General features: G+C 54.6%; 1 protein-coding gene across 9 annotated transcripts in view; it reads left to right on the top strand.

The window, feature by feature from the left end:
* Positions 1-798: 798 nt before the first annotated feature.
* Positions 799-17,798, top strand: part of SGSM1 (small G protein signaling modulator 1) — a 37,930-nt gene continuing 20,930 nt past the window's right edge. For all 9 annotated transcript variants that reach the window (XM_068653573.1, XM_068653575.1, XM_068653572.1 and 6 more), the window contains exons 1-6: positions 799-905; positions 1,026-1,069; positions 10,113-10,188; positions 15,770-15,932; positions 16,719-16,871; positions 17,387-17,454. In XM_068653573.1, the coding sequence (XP_068509674.1) occupies positions 887-905; positions 1,026-1,069; positions 10,113-10,188; positions 15,770-15,932; positions 16,719-16,871; positions 17,387-17,454 (523 nt within the window). In that variant the 5' untranslated portion in view covers positions 799-886. The remainder of the gene's footprint in view (positions 906-1,025; positions 1,070-10,112; positions 10,189-15,769; positions 15,933-16,718; positions 16,872-17,386; positions 17,455-17,798) is intronic.

Below are 17,798 nucleotides of genomic sequence, written 5' to 3'. Positions count from 1 at the left end.
CACTTGGTACTGTGGGCACCTTCCAGCGGACCCGCATGGCTGGGAAGCACGGGACACGACCTGGGGGGCTGCCTGTCCCCGTGTCACCCAGCCCCGTGGGCTGCCAGCCCGGGGTGCTCGGCGCACATTGGCCTTGGGGCCTGGGGGTGCTGCCGGTGCCTGGCTTGGGGGGTTCCCTGCCGGGGGGTGCCCGGTGATGGTGAAACCCTGGTAGCTGCAGGAACAGGGCCTGGCTGGGGTCAGCCCCCTGAGGGGATGAGCCTGGCTGTGGCCCCACTGAGGGGCTGGAGGCAGTTTGGGGTCACCCCACTGAGGGTTTGAGCCTGGCTGTGGCCCCATCTGAGGGGCTGGGGACAGTTTGGGGTCATCCCATGGATGGGATGAGCCTGGTTGTGGCCCCATCTGAGAGGGGATAGTTTGGGGTCACCCCTCTGTGAGGGAATGGTCCCTGTGTTGGTTCCTGCTGAGGGTCTGGGGACAGTTTGGGGTCACCCCACTGAGGGGATGAACCCAGTTATGGCCCCATGTGAGGGTTTGAGCCCGGTTGTGTCCCCACTGAAGATTTGGGGCCAGTTTGGGCTCACCCCACAGGGGATTTGAGCCCGGTTATGCCCCCGCTGAGGGGACAGAGCCCGATGGCGCCGCGCCTGAGGGGCCGGGGGCCGCCCCACTGAGGAGCCGGGCCCGCTCGCGGCCCCACCGAGCGCCCGGTGCCCGGTGCCCGGTGCTCGGTGCCCGGTGCCCGGCTCCGTTCACGGATTGGCGGCGGTGGCGGCGGCCCCACCCCGGCGGGCGCGGCTGGGCGGTGCGGTGCGGCCCGGGCCGGCCCCGCCGCCAGGCTGCGGGCGCTGCGGGGCCGGGCGGAGCGGGGCGGAGGAGCGCGGCCATGGCGGCGGCCCCGGCGGGTAGGGGCGGGCAGCGGGCCGGGGGGGGCAGCGGGCCGTGCTAACGGGGCCGCGCTAACGGGGCCGCGGGCATTAAGGGGGCTTCAGGCATTAACGGGGCTCTCCCCCTTCTCCCCACAGAAGCCGAGACCCGGCAGCGGCTGCTGCGCACCGTCAAGAAGGAGGTGGGTGCTGGGGGCACGACCGACGGGGCGCAGAAAGCCCCGGGGGGGCACAGTCCCACAGCGGGGAGGGGACCCCCGGGGGCCGGCTCGCCAAAGCCGGGCTGGGACGGGCCCTGCCGTGAAGCTGGGGCGAGCTGAGGGCCCTGTGGGGACGGTGAGGGGATGGGGACCGTGCACACGTGTGGGCTCGTGTGGTGTGGAGCGGTGGTGGTGTGGGTCTGGTCCCTTCCCAGGCATCCTGAACCCGCTGCTGGTGTGCTGGGAGCTGTGCCCAGCTGCCTCCGGTGCTGTCGGTGCCGGGCTCGGTGTGGTTCTGGGTCTGGCGTTAAGGCTGGGAGCCAGCAGCGCATCCCAGCACCGAGCTGGGAGCCCCACGGCGCTGCCACGTAGTGCGTGGCTGTGGGGGTAACGGGGGGCCTGCAGGGCTGCCCTGAGCATCCGAGCCTTGTGGTACCCGCTGAGGGGTGACCCGGGCTCGCCCTGCCCCGTGCTGCAGCCCCGGGTCACCGGGAGCATCTCCTGCCTGGGCTGTGCCCCCACAGGTCGGCCAGCTGGGATTTTGGGGGGCGTGATGTGTGGCGTTTGGTTTGTGGTCTTATGAGCATCTCGATGCGTGCCTTAGGGGCACAAGAAAGCAGAATGTCCCTGCTGGAAATGCAGCCCTGAATGAGACCTCTGGCTGGTAGGTTTGGGGAAGGCTGACAGCACAGTTTGGCCATCCATCCATCCAGACCACTTCCACACCTCTAATCCTGTGCCGGGTGTGGCGGCGAGGAATACTACCTGTTGCCCTGGCAACGGCTATTAAACCAGGAGAGAGGTACGGCATTTATTTAGCGTTGTAGATAACGCTGACATCTCATTACCGTCGTCCGTCTGCGGCTTCTCCTGAGCAGAGAGAGACAAAACCAGCAGACTGCGCTTCGGCTGCCGCTGCGGGGTCGGCGCTGAGGATTGCCCCTCGGCCTGCCAGTTACACGGCTTGGCTGCTGGATGGGGCCTCTGCAGGCTGTCATTTACACGAGCATCTTCTGCACCACCAGTCGGTCCTGGACTTCTCTCTCTCTCTGCTCTTTCTGCAGGGCTGCGTGCTTGAGGAAAGTGCAGCTTGTGCCTGGAGGAGGAGAGCTGAGGGTTGTGGCGTGCCCTTCTGATAACGTGGGGAGGCTGCCTGCTGGGATTTTGTAGAATAACCGTGCCATACAGGGGGGTGGTGAAGGCAGGTGAAGGTGAAGGAGTGAGGCAGGGTATGGGAAAAGCCTTTCTGCCCTGATAAAATGCCAGCGGCCCGTGTGCTGTTGTTTCATGACATCAGTGTTTGACACAGGCTAATTCCTCTTCAGCAGCCCTTTAGCAAGGGCAGCGCTGATGCAGAGCAGAGATGTTTCTCTGGCAGTCCCATCGCTCTGGGCTCTGCCTCGGGATGGCTGTGTGCTGCTGCTTCTTTGCCCACGCAGGCAGCGGGCGGCTGCGCTCGCCCTGAGGTTTCTCCTAGCTCAGCGCCTGCTGCCTGTGTCCTTGGCCCAGCAGGATGGGGCTGTTTGCACACAGCTACACAGGTGCATGGATTCCACGTCAGACCCAGGCTCTGCACTTTGTTAGGATAAAAAAAAAAGAAATACGATCCCTGCTCAAAAGGCCTATTTTGCCTATTTTTATTTCCCCTCTTCTAGACTGACTGCAGGTTAAGTCAGGAGCTTGTGCAGACTTTGAAGCAGGAGTAGAAAAGGCCAACAGCAGAAATCTTTTTATTTTTTTTCCACCTCTGGAATTTTCACCTTTCACAAAACTCCATGTTCTCATTCCATTAGATCATACCTGGTTTGCAGGGCCTCAGCTGTGGCTTTTTGTGGTCTGGTGGGGTTCTCGCATGTAGGTGAGCTCCGCTGGATCTAGGAATGTCCACAGATCAAACTGGGGAAGCCATACCACATCTGTCGTCCTAGTGCAATAGCTGAAGGCATAAAAATACTGTGTAGACAAGGTCTGATAGAAGAGATAGATAAACAGTAGATGGAAACTGTCCAAAGTGCCACAGTGAGCAAATGGACTTCAGTATTTGGTTGTTGCCATGGTTAACGCATTTTTATTTTTAAGAAGACCTGCTCCGCAGTAGATCTGTGGATGGAAATGTGTGGAGCTGGGGCTGTCTCTGTCGTTGTCTTTTTTTTTTTTTTTTTTTTGTCCATGTGTTTATAATAAATCAAGCAAATCTTGAAAGCTGCAAAATTGGCTATTTGTCAGCAGACTGTAAGGGAAGAAGTGGCAGGATGATTTTCTGAGGAATCCTGTTCCTTGTTATACAGGAAAAGAAGCATAACCCAATCTTCTCTCTCTCTCTCTCTCTCTTGTTTTTTTTTTTTTTTTACAGCCCTTATCAGATGGAATGAGACTTATTTAAAAATCCAGACCCTGAAATATCCCAGGTTAAAAGAGGGTTGGATATTTTCAGATAAAAAATATTCTCCTTGCAACCCATCCTCCCCCCCATCTTTCTTAAAAAAAGAAGTTTCATTTTTAAGTCTTTTAAGAGAGTCTTCTGGTAGAGTCTTCTGAGTACCTCCAGGTTAATTGCAGTGCATACGAGAATAGGTGGGGAAGCAGGTGTTACCCGTGAAATACAGGCTGTTTGTGCTGTGCCTGGAAAATTAGTTGCGTGAAAAGCTGAATGGAACATGAAAGTAAACAGTTGTCTTGCCTATTCCTCTGTGAAAACTTAGTTTTTATTTAACTTGCCACTCAGCAAGTAGCGCTGAGTCTTTTAACAGCAAGTCACTGATCTGCATGTATTGAACATTTTGCTGCTTGTTCTTAGACATTTTTTTAAACAGTTGTTGACTGAGCACAGGCTGCTCGCTTTCTGATGTCCCGTGGCATTCTGCCTGCATTGGGTACGTTGGTTCTTGTTAACAGCTTGAACGGGTGTTGCTCTGTGGCTGCTCACTAATTCTATCGCATATCATAGCCTCATCAGCCAGTCTCTCCTTCCACCCTTCAGATTGGTGCCCCACGACACAGCCGTGTTGTTTGCTGCGAGGCTGAGCAGTGCAGAGTGACCGGGGAGAGGTCTGCAGCTCGGGTTTGTTCTGCCTCTGTGCCTGTGTCCGTGGGTCCTCAACGCCAGGCTGTGGCTGTCCACGCGAGCTGCTTCATTCTGGATGGGTAGAGCACTGGAAATTAATTGAACGTTATTAGGATTTGAAAGATTAATGTTGATAGCTTTATATGTTCTCAAGGCCAAATTAAAAAACCCAGGCTTTGTGTAGCTGTCAAAACTGTTCAGGTGAAATGAAGATGAGGATGATAAGCAGCAGCTCTGTAATGAAAGTCCCTGTTTGCAGAGGGACCTTCTGACAGCTCTCGAGCACCCCAGTCAGCCTTTTTCAAATGTTCCTATATCAAAAGTAAACAGAAAGCTTTAATGCAGCATTTCTTGATTGCCTGCATTGATCTCCTCTGAAAAAAAGCATTATTAATCACTGGGGGCCATTTTCTCTCCTTTTGAAGATAAAAGCGCTCGTGTCTCATCCTCCAAAACCGCTGGCCAGCTCCCTCGTACCCAGTGCAAGTCTCGTGCTGCTTTCCTTCTCCCTTCATCTTCCTCTGTCGTGTTTGGGGAGGCGAGCTTGGTATTTTGGAGAAGGCTCCTTCCTCCCCACCCAGCCTCTCTGCGCTGCCAAAATGTCATCCTCTCCTCTTCGCGGCGTCCTGGCAGTTGCCATAGAAATACCTGCCTTTGCACAGAGCCAACGGAGCCAGACTTCAACGCAGGCGGGGGCTGCAAGTCCCACCTGGGGTCTTCAGGTTTTGTTCACAGAATCCCAAACCCTTGTCAATGTAACTCAGAAACCACAGGCTTTGTGGGGTGATGGGCGCAGAACAAAACCAGAGGGTAAAGCTTCAAGGTCAGGCACCGAGAACGGAGAAATGACTAAAGTTTCTCCCAAAATGTTGTGGTGTCTGTACCGAGCGTGTCGCAAATAGCGGTACCAGCAGTGCCAACAGATGGCGTGGAAATTTGCATTTGACAAGCACAACAGGAATAGAAATGGCTATAACGTGATCTTAAGCAGTCTTAAATTAGTGTTGCACGTACGGCTTTCTGGCCAGAAGTTGATGCCCTGTGAAGAGAGCCTGGCGCAAAATGAACACAGATCACTGGGATCGTTCCTGTTTTCCCCCAGGAAACGGTGTTGTAGTGTGGACCTTTCCATTTCATGTCTTTTTGATTTCTTTCCAGCAAACTGTTGGAGTGTTCTGATGTTTTACTCGTCTGCATCAATGCCTTCTTCCTGCTCAGCTGGCTCCTGCCAGGGAGGACACGAGGTGCCCGCACACGGCTGGGCTGGAGGCTGCCCATCACGGGGATGCTGCCTCGTGCCTGAGTTAGTAGGTGATGATAAATAATTAAACACGACTTTTAGAGAAGCCAAAGGTCTCAGCCAGTAGGGTTGCAATCGATGTCTCTGTGGCAGCAAGGAGATGGAGCTGCCGAGGAGCTTTTAGTGCTGGTGTAGGTAATGGTGATGGAGGCGTTAGCGGAGCACGGGGCTGTGCACCATGGGGCTGTGCACCACACGGCGATGTCCCACTGCACGGCCAGCTGCCGTGGGGCAGGAGCTGAGCAGCTGCGTGTCTGCAAAGCACACCAGGAGCAGTCCCCTGGGCCACCGGGTGGCTGGTGACAGCCTCTGGAGCCTCTGGGCAGAAATAGCACGTGTGCTCTGCAGTGGGTGTTATTTTAGCTGGTGGGAGCATGGTTAATTGGAATTATTTAGGAGGCAGCTAGTAGAGTCTTAGACAAGTGGCAGAGCTGGGCTGCAACCTGTGATGGTGCTGGAAAAGTCTGTCTGGCACCTGCTTTCGGAATAATGAGGATGCTCGGGGCTGAGGAGATAGGGAGATGCATCTTGCAGCACTGGATTTGACAGTGCGAGTTTTAGAAAGAAGCCTGCTAAAACAAGGATGTTGTGTCTTTGTCAGCAGAAGCAACACGACTGTCAGCAGGCAGACATTTCATTTTCAAATGAGAAGATGAATCTAGTTTGCGAGAGGTATTGGACTGGAAAGTTCTGCTGTAGAGCAGCTTTTGAGCTGCAGCACAGTCAGTGCAACCGACTGTGCCATTTTTTCTGTCTGCCGTCCCCAGCACGCTTTGCTCCGCGGGGATTTTGATGGACACTGGCTGACAGTGCACGAGTCCACAGTGGGGTTTGCATAATATTTCTGTGTCCTAGAGCCGAACAGGGATTCTTCACCTGCTTTGCCTTGCCTGCTGAGCCTCCTTTGGAGCAAACCAACCCAAGAGCTAGGGACAAAAATCAGCCGTGCTCTGCTGGGAAATCTTAGCTGGGTGACCCGGTGGCAAAGCCCTGCCGTGGGGCTGGCTGAGCTGCAACACAAGCAAACTGTGTTTGTCCTTGCAAGCACAAGCACGCCTGTGATTGTGTTAATATTGCGTCTGTTTCGCTAAGTGCTCCCTTAGCATTTTATAATACCTGAGAAGTGATCATACTGCGGCACCGCATGGACAAGTCTTGCACAGTGTCCGGGAAACTGTCTGCTGCAGAGCTTAACCAGAGCTTGTTCTTGGAAAGAGGCCTTGATTCAGAGAAGCAATTAAAGAAATGCTCGGATTATGTCAAGGATTTCCCACGTGGACTTGTTGCATCAGAACTAACAGGTAAAATGGGAGTTTTGAGTGCTGCCATTAACTTCCAAATGCATAATGAAAGCAGAACTTTGTCTGCGATGAGAATAAGAAGATGCAAGCTCATAAAAAATATGAAAAGTGAACATGGAAAAGTAAACCAGGTTTAAAGGCTGTATCATCAACGTGAGGTTTTTCTGGCTTCCTATTTTCTTGAACAGGTAGAAGAGCAGATGAAACAAGTTCTTGGAAGAGAGGAGCTGCTGGCAGGATTTCTTTTGCAGCCTGTTTGCATCTGGCTTAGAGCAAACAGTGAGAGTTATGAGCGTGGACAAACATACGGGAGGTAGCCTGCTCCACCAGGAGTGCCTTGATAAGCAGTGAAAGTCTTTGCAAAAAGCATGGCAGGGGAAGCTGTGGCTGTTAACGTGACTGAACAGTCTGCAGGACGGGTTGTGGAGTGACCTCCCTGGGGTAAAAAGACGGGGTTATGAGCAAAGAGAGCCTAATGAAAGCCAGGGTTCGTGGCTCACTCCTGGTCTCTGCACCTTGGTGTTTATTTTAACTGCTGTCATTTTTGGCTTGCTCCATCTGAGACTGTGTATGGGCACGGAGAGGATTCCCTTTTGGGGTGAGGCATAACCCTGGGGCTTCTGTAGCAGAGACATCTCTGGTCCCCGTGTGCCCAGCACTCCTCTCAGCATCCTGGGCTTTTGGGTCCCGTTTTGGAGACGGGACGAGGAGGAACAAATAGCATTTATCCTGTAATTCATGGCTGGGTAGCAAAGCCAAAGAATTGCTGTAAGCCAGCAATTCAGGCAGGGCTGTGGATCCTGGCTGTCTTCTGGGACCTCTGGGGCTGGGATTGATGCTGGTGGGTTTGTGTGGCCATCTTCCTGTGGGGTGTCTGCACCCGTGCTCTCAGGGCAGGGGATCGCCTCTCCTGGGCTCATGGCTGTGCTGGGAAGGGCGTTTTGTTCTCCAGGAGAGAACTCACAGCGTTCCTCTGGAGTTTACCTACAGCTGAATTACTGCTTGCTGTTTTAATTTCCGTTCTAATAAACGCAGAGTAAATATCTCATTTTCCGTAGCCTGCCTTTAGACGGAGAGTGGGCAGCTTCATTCGCTGGGATTGTTCTGGCTACAATGTGAGGATTAGCATGAAAATGCCGGGATGAGGCAGCCCCAGTCCTCCCTGCAGCACGAGCCAAGCCCGGGCGAGCTGGCGCTCGGCAGCCTGGCAGCACCGTGGGCAAGCTCCGCTGCCAGGGAGGATTTGGGATCATGGTGTAGGGTCGGTGCCGGGGGGGTTGTGATCCCCAGGGGCTCAGCAGGGGATTGATTTGGCATCAGCAGGCAGCAGCCGCAGGAGAAGGGCAGGATTTGGGGGTGCTCTGGGCTGGGGCAGTGTCCTGTTCAGCTGTCCTAGGGATGCCAGCCTGCTCCACTTTGGGGCAAATGTAAGATTTTGGGGTGTTTATGAGACCCCATCTGTCTCCCTAGCTATCAGGGCGTCTTTTTTATCGTATGGCTGCTCTCATTCTGCTCCATCCCTTCACGTCAGGTGGGTGCCCTTCTTGCAGCGCCCTTCCCACTTTCTTTAAATATCTTTGATTTATGCTGTTTAGGGTGATAACCTCAGTCAATACCGTGTATTTTTTTTTCCTTTAACGGGTAGTTTTCCACTAAGCTGCGTCTCTCGGAAGGAGATCTTCTGGGCCTCTCAAGTGCAGGTTGTCTGTGCCGTGCTCGCGCCAAGATGCCCGGCCGGAGCAGGAGTCCCGCCGTGCAGGCAGATGGTGCCTGCCCCACAGAACCATCACAGGGGGGTGAGACCACAGTGGGGCAGCAAGGCGGCGGCTTGCACGAGGGGTGGCTGCCAAATATTTTGGATATACTGCTTTAATTTGAATCTGCTCCTGATTTTAATCACAAGCCGGTAACAAACTGTGTGCATCGATTCCCAAGTGATTTTTTTCTTTTTTTTTTTTTTTCCCCAGCTCTGCTCTTCCCAGCCTCCTGCACACACAGAGGCATCCCCCTCAGTTTAAGTTTAAGGTCCATGAACATTCACCATCCACACCTCGCTTCCATCCCCTGCTGCAGCCCCTGACTCACTGCCAGCTCAGCGGAGCAGCCGGGGCCGCAGGTGAAGTCACCGCCAGCCCCGCTCCCTGCTGGGCTCTCCAGCAGCTCTGTTTTTACCCAGCACAGCGGCGCGGAGCAGCATGGGGAGCTGACCTGTTTGCTTCGACGTGCGGACAGACGCTTCTGGCTCTAGATAGGGCTATTTTCTTAATCCATATTCATAAAAAGCCCTCCTTTATTGAGCCATCGGTTGTGCATAACTGACCTTGATTACGGCTTCCGAAGGAGTTCAGTTCCCCAAACAATTCCATTAAAGGTCTCGTACATGCAAGGTTTGCTTGGCCAAGTCTTGACCTGCTGTTTTTTTTCTCTTCTCTGTGCCTTTACAGAGAACATCTTGATAAGCAGAGCCTCTCTTACGCCCACGTCTCCGCACTGTGAACCCTTTCCCCTGCGTTTTCTGCAACCAAAGAGAGAAAAGCAGGATGCTTGAGGGGCAGAGGAAGATGAGATCTGGGCATACCAGTAGCTCGGTATTTAAGAGGAAGAACTGTTAGGAACTGAACATCTCAGGACCAAACATTCAGCGGGGCTTTTGCTGGTTTCAGCAGGAGTAGGGAGGCTGATGGCTGAGGATGGAAGTCACCGCGGCTCTGAGCGGGATGAGGCCGGCTGTAGGAGGCGCAGCAGCCTGCTTCCCCGGCGGGTCTGACCTCCCTCCTGTCTCCTCACACTCCCAATTTATGTGGGTTACCCTTTATTTTCTTTTCTAGTGCCATGCAGGTCGCATTCCTGGGCTCACTCAGTGCCAGGCGATGGCTTTGGCACTGCCACAGCTGTCGGGCATTTGGAGCAGCTGCGTTCCTAATGAAATTTGTCAAAGCCCCACACAGTGAAAGAGCACGGTGCTATGAAAGCATTAAAAACGAGGTTTGGTTACCCTCATTTAGATGCCTTTGATCTAAACAATGCGTGGTGCCTGCAGCTGATTCTCTGCTCCTTGTTTTCCGACTTTGAAGTTTCTCAAAAACCAAAGCATCCTTTTTGTCATTACTTTTTGAAATAGCCCGTGATGAGTGGCAAGCAGAGATGCAGTGATTCTCCGTGAGACCTCTTGTGCTGTTGGAGGTGGTCACAGAAATCAGGATCAAGGAGGGTTCCTGATGGCACAACCACATTCGTGCTGGTGGCCCGCTCCCTGCCCAGCCCTGTGCCTCCTCCCCATGGAGGCACCACCACGGCTCTCCCCACTCTGGTCTTGGGGTGAAATCTCCCAGTTTCTCTAACAGGACCTCTGTTCGACAGGTGAAGCAGATCATGGAGGAGGCGGTGACGAGGAAGTTTGTGCATGAGGACAGCAGCCACATCATCTCCTTCTGCGGTGAGTCTCTGGTGGTGGGATGTCGGCGTGATCTGGGGCTGCAGCACCCTCACGCGGGGTCTCCTGCCTCGTGGCCCGGCTGTGCTGTGTGCTCCCAGGGATGTCCCCCTGGGGAGGTGGCTGGTGCCAGAGAGTGAGCTCTTCTGGCAACCATCTGGATCCCTGAGGTCTTCGCTTTGTGCCCGAAATAGATCGACACGTGTCAGAAGGATGCTGGCAGTGCATATGGTCACTTAAGAAATACTAGAAATAATCTTTGTTTTTTAAGCCCCTTGAGAATCAATTCAACAAAGCCTCTAAATATTCCTTTGCTATTGTGGAATAGAAGTTTATGGAAGGGAGGCTTCGGTCTGGAGGCTGTTACAGCACCTAATGGGGCTTGTGGAAGATCTGCTCTGACACTGTGCTGCTGTGGGTCTTGTTTTCTGGCAGCTGTGCTTTTCACTTAACCTGCGTTTCTCACTTTTTTTTTTTTTTTCCTCTGCTGGTGTGACAATTTTGTAAATGTGGAAGCGTTTCAGAATTCATTCATCGAAGTCTTGGCAAAGCCTTTGCTTCAAAACCTCCCTGAAGAGCAGCTGCCTTTTGCCAGCAATATGTGCCGGGTCGGCTCCCCATCTCCTCTGGTGGAAGAAAACAGGGCTTCAGCTTCTGATCACAGCTGATCATCAGGGGAGGCTTTGCAATCAAGGGGGCAAAATTAAGTTTTTTCTGTTGTTCTGGCCCTTCTGTGTAACTTCCTTCACCCTTCAGACTGGGAGGGACACGGGTAGTGCCCCAGGTGAAGCAGCTCCTCGAGCACCATCAGGCGTTCGGTCTGCAGAGTGCTACCAGGCACGGAGTTCGTGGAAGTGGAGAAACCTGGCTGGTGGCTGGGGTGGGTGTGGAGGAGTCCCAAACCTATGCAGAAACCAATTAGTCTGTGCTGATAACGAGGGAAGCACCTCAGGCTGTCAGCTGGGTGAGTTTTTTGTGGCCCAGGGAGCCCCGGGTGGGTGAGGAAAGCTCTCAGCTCTGGGGGCTGCAGCTAGGATGGGGACGGGGCCAGAGGGGGCTTCAAGCACGCAAAGAGGCAGCGTTAACGGGGCACCAGCAGCCTGACAGCGTGGAGTGTTTACCCACTCACCCACAGCTCAAGAGTGTGCTTTGGCAGGGTGCCTGCTGCCCTCCACCTGCCTCGGCTCCTCGCTGGCAGCTGCCCGAGCGATGGGTGCTGGCTCCGGGAGGCAGAGCAGGGAGGGTTCCCTCTGCCCGCGGGCTCAGGGCTGCTCACAGACCTCTCCTGCCTTTGGAAGAGAAGCGGTGTTAAGGGAGGAGGCTGGCTGTGCCCTGACGTTGGGTCTTTTACCACTTTGAGGGGCAGACCGGGTTGCTCGGGGTCCCTTGAGTTCTGACCATTTCTCGGGTAGCGATTCCGCTCCTCCCCATGGCTCTTGCTCAGGACAAGCTCCTCCACTTCAAAGGATACCGAGGGAGCTGAAAGCGCCGCTCAGCACCAGCACCACGAGCCCTGGCTCCAGGTAAGGGGGGCAGCCTGTGCCCGTTGGGTGCCTGGTTTGCTTGCTGTGGCTGTCAGCTCCCCGCAGAGATGTTTGCAGAGCCGCAGTCCCTGCGCTTCCAGCACGCCCGTGCTGGGGCCATGTGGCTGCTGCTGAGCAAATGCCGCAGGCAGCGTGCGGAGGGGGAGCAGCCCTCCTCCATTTACAAATAGCTGAAGGGCAGCTTGCTAATTTGGAGGCTGGGAGGAAAATGACAGAAGTGATGACAGCCAGCTTTCGGAGGAGTTGCTCCGATAAGGCTCGCGTAGTGCTGTTACCACTGAATGAGACTGGAGCACCCACAGACATATGCACGGAAGAGAAAGCAGGGAGCTGTGAGGTCTCCCTTTCTCTTTGGAGAGCAAAGAGGCTGCCTTCCTCCTTTTTTTTCCAAGGCTCCTGGATGAAATAAGTGCAGGCGCTTGGTTCAGGCCTGTGTGCCTTTGTGCTCTGTCGACTGAACGGCATCGAAAGAGCAGAACAGACTTCAAGGTGTGACTCATTCTCTGCTGCTCTGTACAGCACGAGGCTTCGCAGCCCGGAATTATTTATAGCTTGCTGCGACACGGAGCTGAGGCATCCAGGCACGAAGGACTTGTTGGTTCCTTCTGGCTTCTTAATGATGCCACTGCTCTTTCACTGGCTTCTGGGCTCTACACCTAGGCTGCTGCTCTCTAATTTGGCTGCTACGTGCACCTTCCTGAGTGCTGCAGCTCCCCGTGTGCCGGCTGAGCTTATAAACAACCTCTTCTGCTGACAAGCAGAGCGTGCTGCAAGCCTGGCTCTGGCTAGGCAGAGCTGCCCTTTTCTCTGGGGAGAGCTGCCTTCCTCGCCGAGCCCTCCTCATCCTCCCACTGCTCTGCGTGCCCAGCGTACCGCAAACCCCTGCCGATGAAACCAGTGGGCTGGCAGGAAAGGGCAGCTGCCCCCAGCCGCTCCGATTAGCCCACGAGGGGAGGGCTGGAAGCAGACAAACACGAGTTGGCATCTGTCACTTCGTGCTGCCCTGGGAGGCTGACGGAGCACCCTCGGCAGGGCTGGGGGCCTGCCCGTGCCCGGGGCTGTTTGCCCACGTCAGCACTCAGGTTGCCTTAGTGCTCAGCCGCTGCTGGGCTGAGCCGTGCCAGGCCAGAGCGTCCTCAGGATCTCAGAAACATCTCAAGAAAACATAAGGTTAAAAAAGAATGCACCATTTCCCCTGGATTTAGCGTGGGCAAGGTGCTCTTAGTTTGTGTGCTCGTGCTTCTGAGACCTTGGCAGAGCACAGAGAGGTTTTCCTGAGCAGAGTGCGTTCGTGTGTGGCTTTGCCAGCAGGAGTAGCGTTTGGAGAGGTTTGGGTATGGCATTGAGGACAGGTGCTGGTGGCTGCTCCGTGCTGCTGGAGCACACTGGGAGGCCGTTCTTCTCTCCAGGTTTTCTCCTGGGTGCTGCTCCCTAGCTGACAGCAGCGTGCCTTGCATTGGCCGTGACGTGAGCAGAGCAATCTGCTGGGTTTCCTGGGCAGGCACGAGCGCTCTCCTCTCTTGCTGGAAATGGAGAGCAGCACTGACCACACATCAAGAGCGTGGTGCCAAGCGGGCTCTGTCCCAGGGGCTGCAGGACAGCCCGAGCCCCAGCCTGGGTGGCTTCTCAGTGCCCATGCTTGTGTCCGGGGCTGCTCTCTCCTGGCTTATCCTCGTATGGCACCCCGGGGGCTGGCAGAGGGGCACCTGCTTCACTCCAGCACCTTGCTGGGCAGCAGGGGCAGGGAGACCTCACCCACCTGCTCTGCACTTCTGGCCTGACTTTTCTCTGCTGTTCCAGCATGGGTGCGAGGCCTGGAGGGGCTTTGTGGGCTTGCTGCCTTGCAGCCCTCCTGTTACCACGTGCAGTTGGCAGAAAACTGGTCTGTGGTAAGTCGGTGATGGGCAGCAAAGTGGATTTGGCAGCTGGTGGCTTGGCAGAGCTGGGAGTGCCCTTTGCCTGTGTCCAGCAGCCTTGGCACCCAGCTGCACGGGGTGAGCATCAGAGCCTGGCCAGGCTGGGGTCTGCTGTGGACATTGCCCAGAGGGCTGCAAACAGCTGCCTGAGAATGGGGAGATCCTGGAAAACCCAAACTGGAGAAGGGGGGTGGTGGCACACTGCCCAGCGAGGCAGAGAGCTGCCACGGGCAGCGTGGCTCTGTAGAGACATTGCCCTTGGTTCAGGCTCAGGGGAGAGGTGCTGCTGTGATTTGTGTGTTCAGCTGTGTGTCAGCATCGCCTCATGCTCCAAAACCAAAGTCTGGGACAGGTGGGAAATCCCATCCACGCGTGGGCCACGCTATGTGCAGCGTGTCTAGGCTGCAGGAGGGGTTGCGCAGGGCTTTATTGAAAAACCAGCTGTCCAGCTAGCTGCTCTGGGTTCTGGGTGAGCAGGACTTGGCTGGCTCAGGGGTGCTGTGAGCACAGGATGTCTCTCGCAGCTCCTCGGAGCCCCAGCGCTGCGCCCACCCTGCCCGCCCCGCGGTGAACTCGGGCACGGTGCTAAACAGGGCAGAGATAATGAGAGCATCTCGCAGCCCAGGGAGCTGATGCGTACGGGCCTGCATGAAATGTGTTTTTAATTGTCTCCACTGAGTTGTTCAGCTGTAGAAGATGCCTTTCCGAGCGAGAGGCTCAGCAGCATCTGCTGGGCTGCTGCGGGAAGGCTCGGCACGGCTCTGCGGCGCTGCGCTCCTGGGCGAGGAGGGTGCTGGCGTGCCAGAAAGCTTCTTGGCAGACCCCGATCAATCGCCTGTGGAGCTGCGTGCCCGTGTAATTTTCCAGTGCTTTGATCAGCCTGTTTAATAGGTCTGAGTTTGACACTAGACATCCATCCTCAGCCCTCCCAGGGGACTCCGGCAAGCATCCTGCCGGCACAGCCTGTACGTGCGGCACCTTCCTGTGCGGTGCCTGCTGGGCTCCCTGGGCAGCCGTGCCTGTCCCGGGCTCCCTGATCCCTTGGGCCTGGGGAGTGCCCGAGGCAGGGGAAGCCTGTGCTGTCCCACATTTGGCTGTGACCTCTGGCCCTGCAGACACAGCGGGCACCCAAAACGCTTTCAGAGGCATTTAGCCAGGGAAGCGCAGCCAGCTGCATTTCTGTGCAGTGCAGCAGCGCTGAGCTTGGCGTGGTTAAACCACAGGAGTGTTTCCTCCCACAGGTTTAACCTGCCTGACTCTGCATGGACAGGCTCTTGGCAGCTCCTGAGCCTTGTGATTACAGCCGCACCGTGAGCTGGGCTCTGCTCTGCTGAGAAAATCACAGCTCCTCTACCAGTGGTGGTGCTGGCACGGCCTGGAGCAGGATATGACCCCGCTGCTGAGATCTCCCAGTGTTAGCATTGATTTGTTTGCATTCAGCATATTATGTAGCAGAGCTGGATCTTGACATTTTTGGAACAAAGGGCTGTGAGCGTAGAGGTTCAGGTCCTTCCTCCTGCTGCTTTATGAATGAACAACGTGCTTCAAAGAATCCTAATCCAGGCTGCTAGCTTGGCACGTCAGTGCGGGCTGATCGCTGCTGGGGGCACAGAACCGCCGCTGGTTTGCAAACTGTGTCTCATCTCATCACAGGTCTGTGAGATCTCCTGAGGCTGTTGGTCACACAAAGCAAGTCCAAGAGGAGTTAATCTGTTCTCCTACTCCTCTCCAGTGATTTATTGGACCTACTGTAACAGGCCGTACAAGTACAGAAGTACTTGTATTTTAGCACACACACAGTTCATGCTTACTTGCACCACACTAGTCCTTCTGACCAGACTAGCTGAACTTTGCCAGTGTCAATTTTCCATTTTTGTAGAACTAAAATAATATCTGTACAGCCAGCAAAACTGATAGCTCTACAGGCATAAACTGTGCTGCTTTGGGTCACGTAACAGCTGGGTACCTTAACGTTCTGTCTGCTTAGGCAGAAACAGAACATGACGTTGATTTCTCTTGGGAAACATTTTTGCTGTAGAGTAAGGTCATGGTGCAGCGGTGACATGAGAGCAGCCCGGCTGCGAGTTCTCCTGCCACTTCAGTAACGACTTTGCTTTGTTGCAGCTGCTGTGGAAGCCTGTGTCCTGTACGGCTTGAAGCGGAGGGCGGCAGGGTTCCTGCGCAGCAACAAGATAGCAGCTCTCTTCATGAAGGTGGGCAAGAGCTTTCCTCTGGCAGAGGAGCTCTGCAAGAAGGTGCAGGACCTGGAGCAGCTCATCGAGAATGCGTAAGGCGCCAGCGTGGCTATTGTCCTACAAACCACTTGCATTTTGGTGTGGAAGCGTGTCATTTGGGTGTCACTGTGGATTGAAATGCCCAAGCATTTGTAGGAGGATTTGCTCTTCCAGAAGAGCAGAGTCCTCTACCAGGCTTTTAGTATCTTCAGTGAACCAGTTGCTTCTCTACAACTGTGAGTTGCAGTTGTGGATTAAGCTAGAGTGGACAAGTTATTTCTTCCTCTGCCCCTTGTCTTATGCTGCTGGGAGAGCTGCACAAATTTGCTCGTGAGCTGTCACAGTTTATGGACCAGTGCACGAAGCCAACTGGAACCAAATCTGGTTTGCTTCAATGTGTAGGGCTGTAACCTGCAGTAATTCAGCTTCTGTTTAAGTGTGGCTTACTCAGCCATGGACAAGAAACAGGGAGATGGATGGAGCAGCTCCCTGGGGGCAGGAATCTTCCAGTTGTCCTGAGATAAGCTGCTCTGCTTATGAAATTCAGTCCTCAGGCTCTAGTGGAAAAGGTGTGAGTTTGAGGACTGCTGAGGTAGAGACTTTGTCCTAGGGTGCCTTTACAATTGGAAACAGATTTGGTGAACTCAGTTTTCAAATGTGGATGTGGGCCTTCTGGAATAGGGGTTGGGATGGGTGAAGGGAGCAGTCTCTGGAGCCCTGTCCCCAGGGTTTCTGGGGGACAGGGCCTGTGCCCCACCAGGAGCCATGAATGCTCTGGGCCTGCAGTGCTCAGTGATGAGCCAGTGATGATGTTGTCTTTCTCCCTTTTACCTCTAAAGACGAAATCAAGTTCAGAGCATCCCAGAGAACGTGCGCAAGGTGCCGAAGCTGCCCAACCTGTCTCCTCAGGCCATCAAACACCTCTGGATCCGCACAGCCCTCTTTGAAAAGGTCTTGGATAAAATCGTGCATTACTTAGTAGAGAACAGCAGGTGAGTGCTGGCACAACCCAACCGTTTTCCCCTCACAACTCACTACCAGCATCTGCCCCTTCCAGGGGTGCTGGGGATATTGCTGCTTGAGCTGTGTCCAAGTGGTGCAGAGCAAGGAGCTGATACGCTGCTCCTGGCAGTCCCTGTACGCTCCCTAAAATAAGGACAGGCCATGCTTGCTCTGCTCATGGCTGAGTTGTTGAGCACCAACTTGTCCTTGTCTTCTGGGAACTGCATGCTGAGGCCTCCCGTCCTGGGGAGGTGTCATCCCCAGCCCCAGGAAAGCTTTGATAGGAGATGGTGATGCTGGCAGTGTGCTGCACGAGGGCATCAACCCCCCAGGACTTTTGAGGCTAGCAGGAACAGCCGGTAACAGGCTCCTTGGCCTCTCGCTGTCATGGAAGGATACAGACAGAGAAGGGCATTACAGTGGTTTCAAACAACAATCTCAGTTTGCAGTTCGAGTTCCAGGGGGCTGAAATGCTACAGCATTCTGTTCTTTTAATCTCTTCTAGTAAGTACTATGAGAAAGAAGCTCTCCTGATGGATCCTGTGGATGGACCAATTCTCGCATCTTTATTGGGTAACTCTTTCATCTTACCCTGCTTTGATAGCTTGCTTTCCAAACCTGTGCTCACAGTCCTGCGATCCCAATTCAATTGTTTTTTAGTAAGAGCTTCAGAAAACTTAATAGCCCTGGCCAGGTAAATCTGTGGGGCTCTCCTAAAGAACAGATGATGCCCAGCTGCTGAGCAGTGAATAGAGATGGGAAGTTGCAAGGCTGAGCTCAGGGGTTTCCTTTTCCTGCACAGGCTTTGGTAATACCAACAGGTGTAAACCAGGGCTGATGCCTGGCCCTTGAAAGCAGTACACGCAGGGCTCTGCAGGTGCTGGGTTATTTGCTCACTGCCAGGGCCAACAGACTGC

This window comes from Anas acuta, chromosome 17, assembly GCF_963932015.1.
Source record: "Anas acuta chromosome 17, bAnaAcu1.1, whole genome shotgun sequence".
NCBI classification, from domain to species: domain Eukaryota; kingdom Metazoa; phylum Chordata; class Aves; order Anseriformes; family Anatidae; genus Anas; species Anas acuta.
The sequence above is the reverse complement of the archived record's forward strand: the minus strand, read 5'-3'. Positions and strand labels throughout refer to the sequence as shown.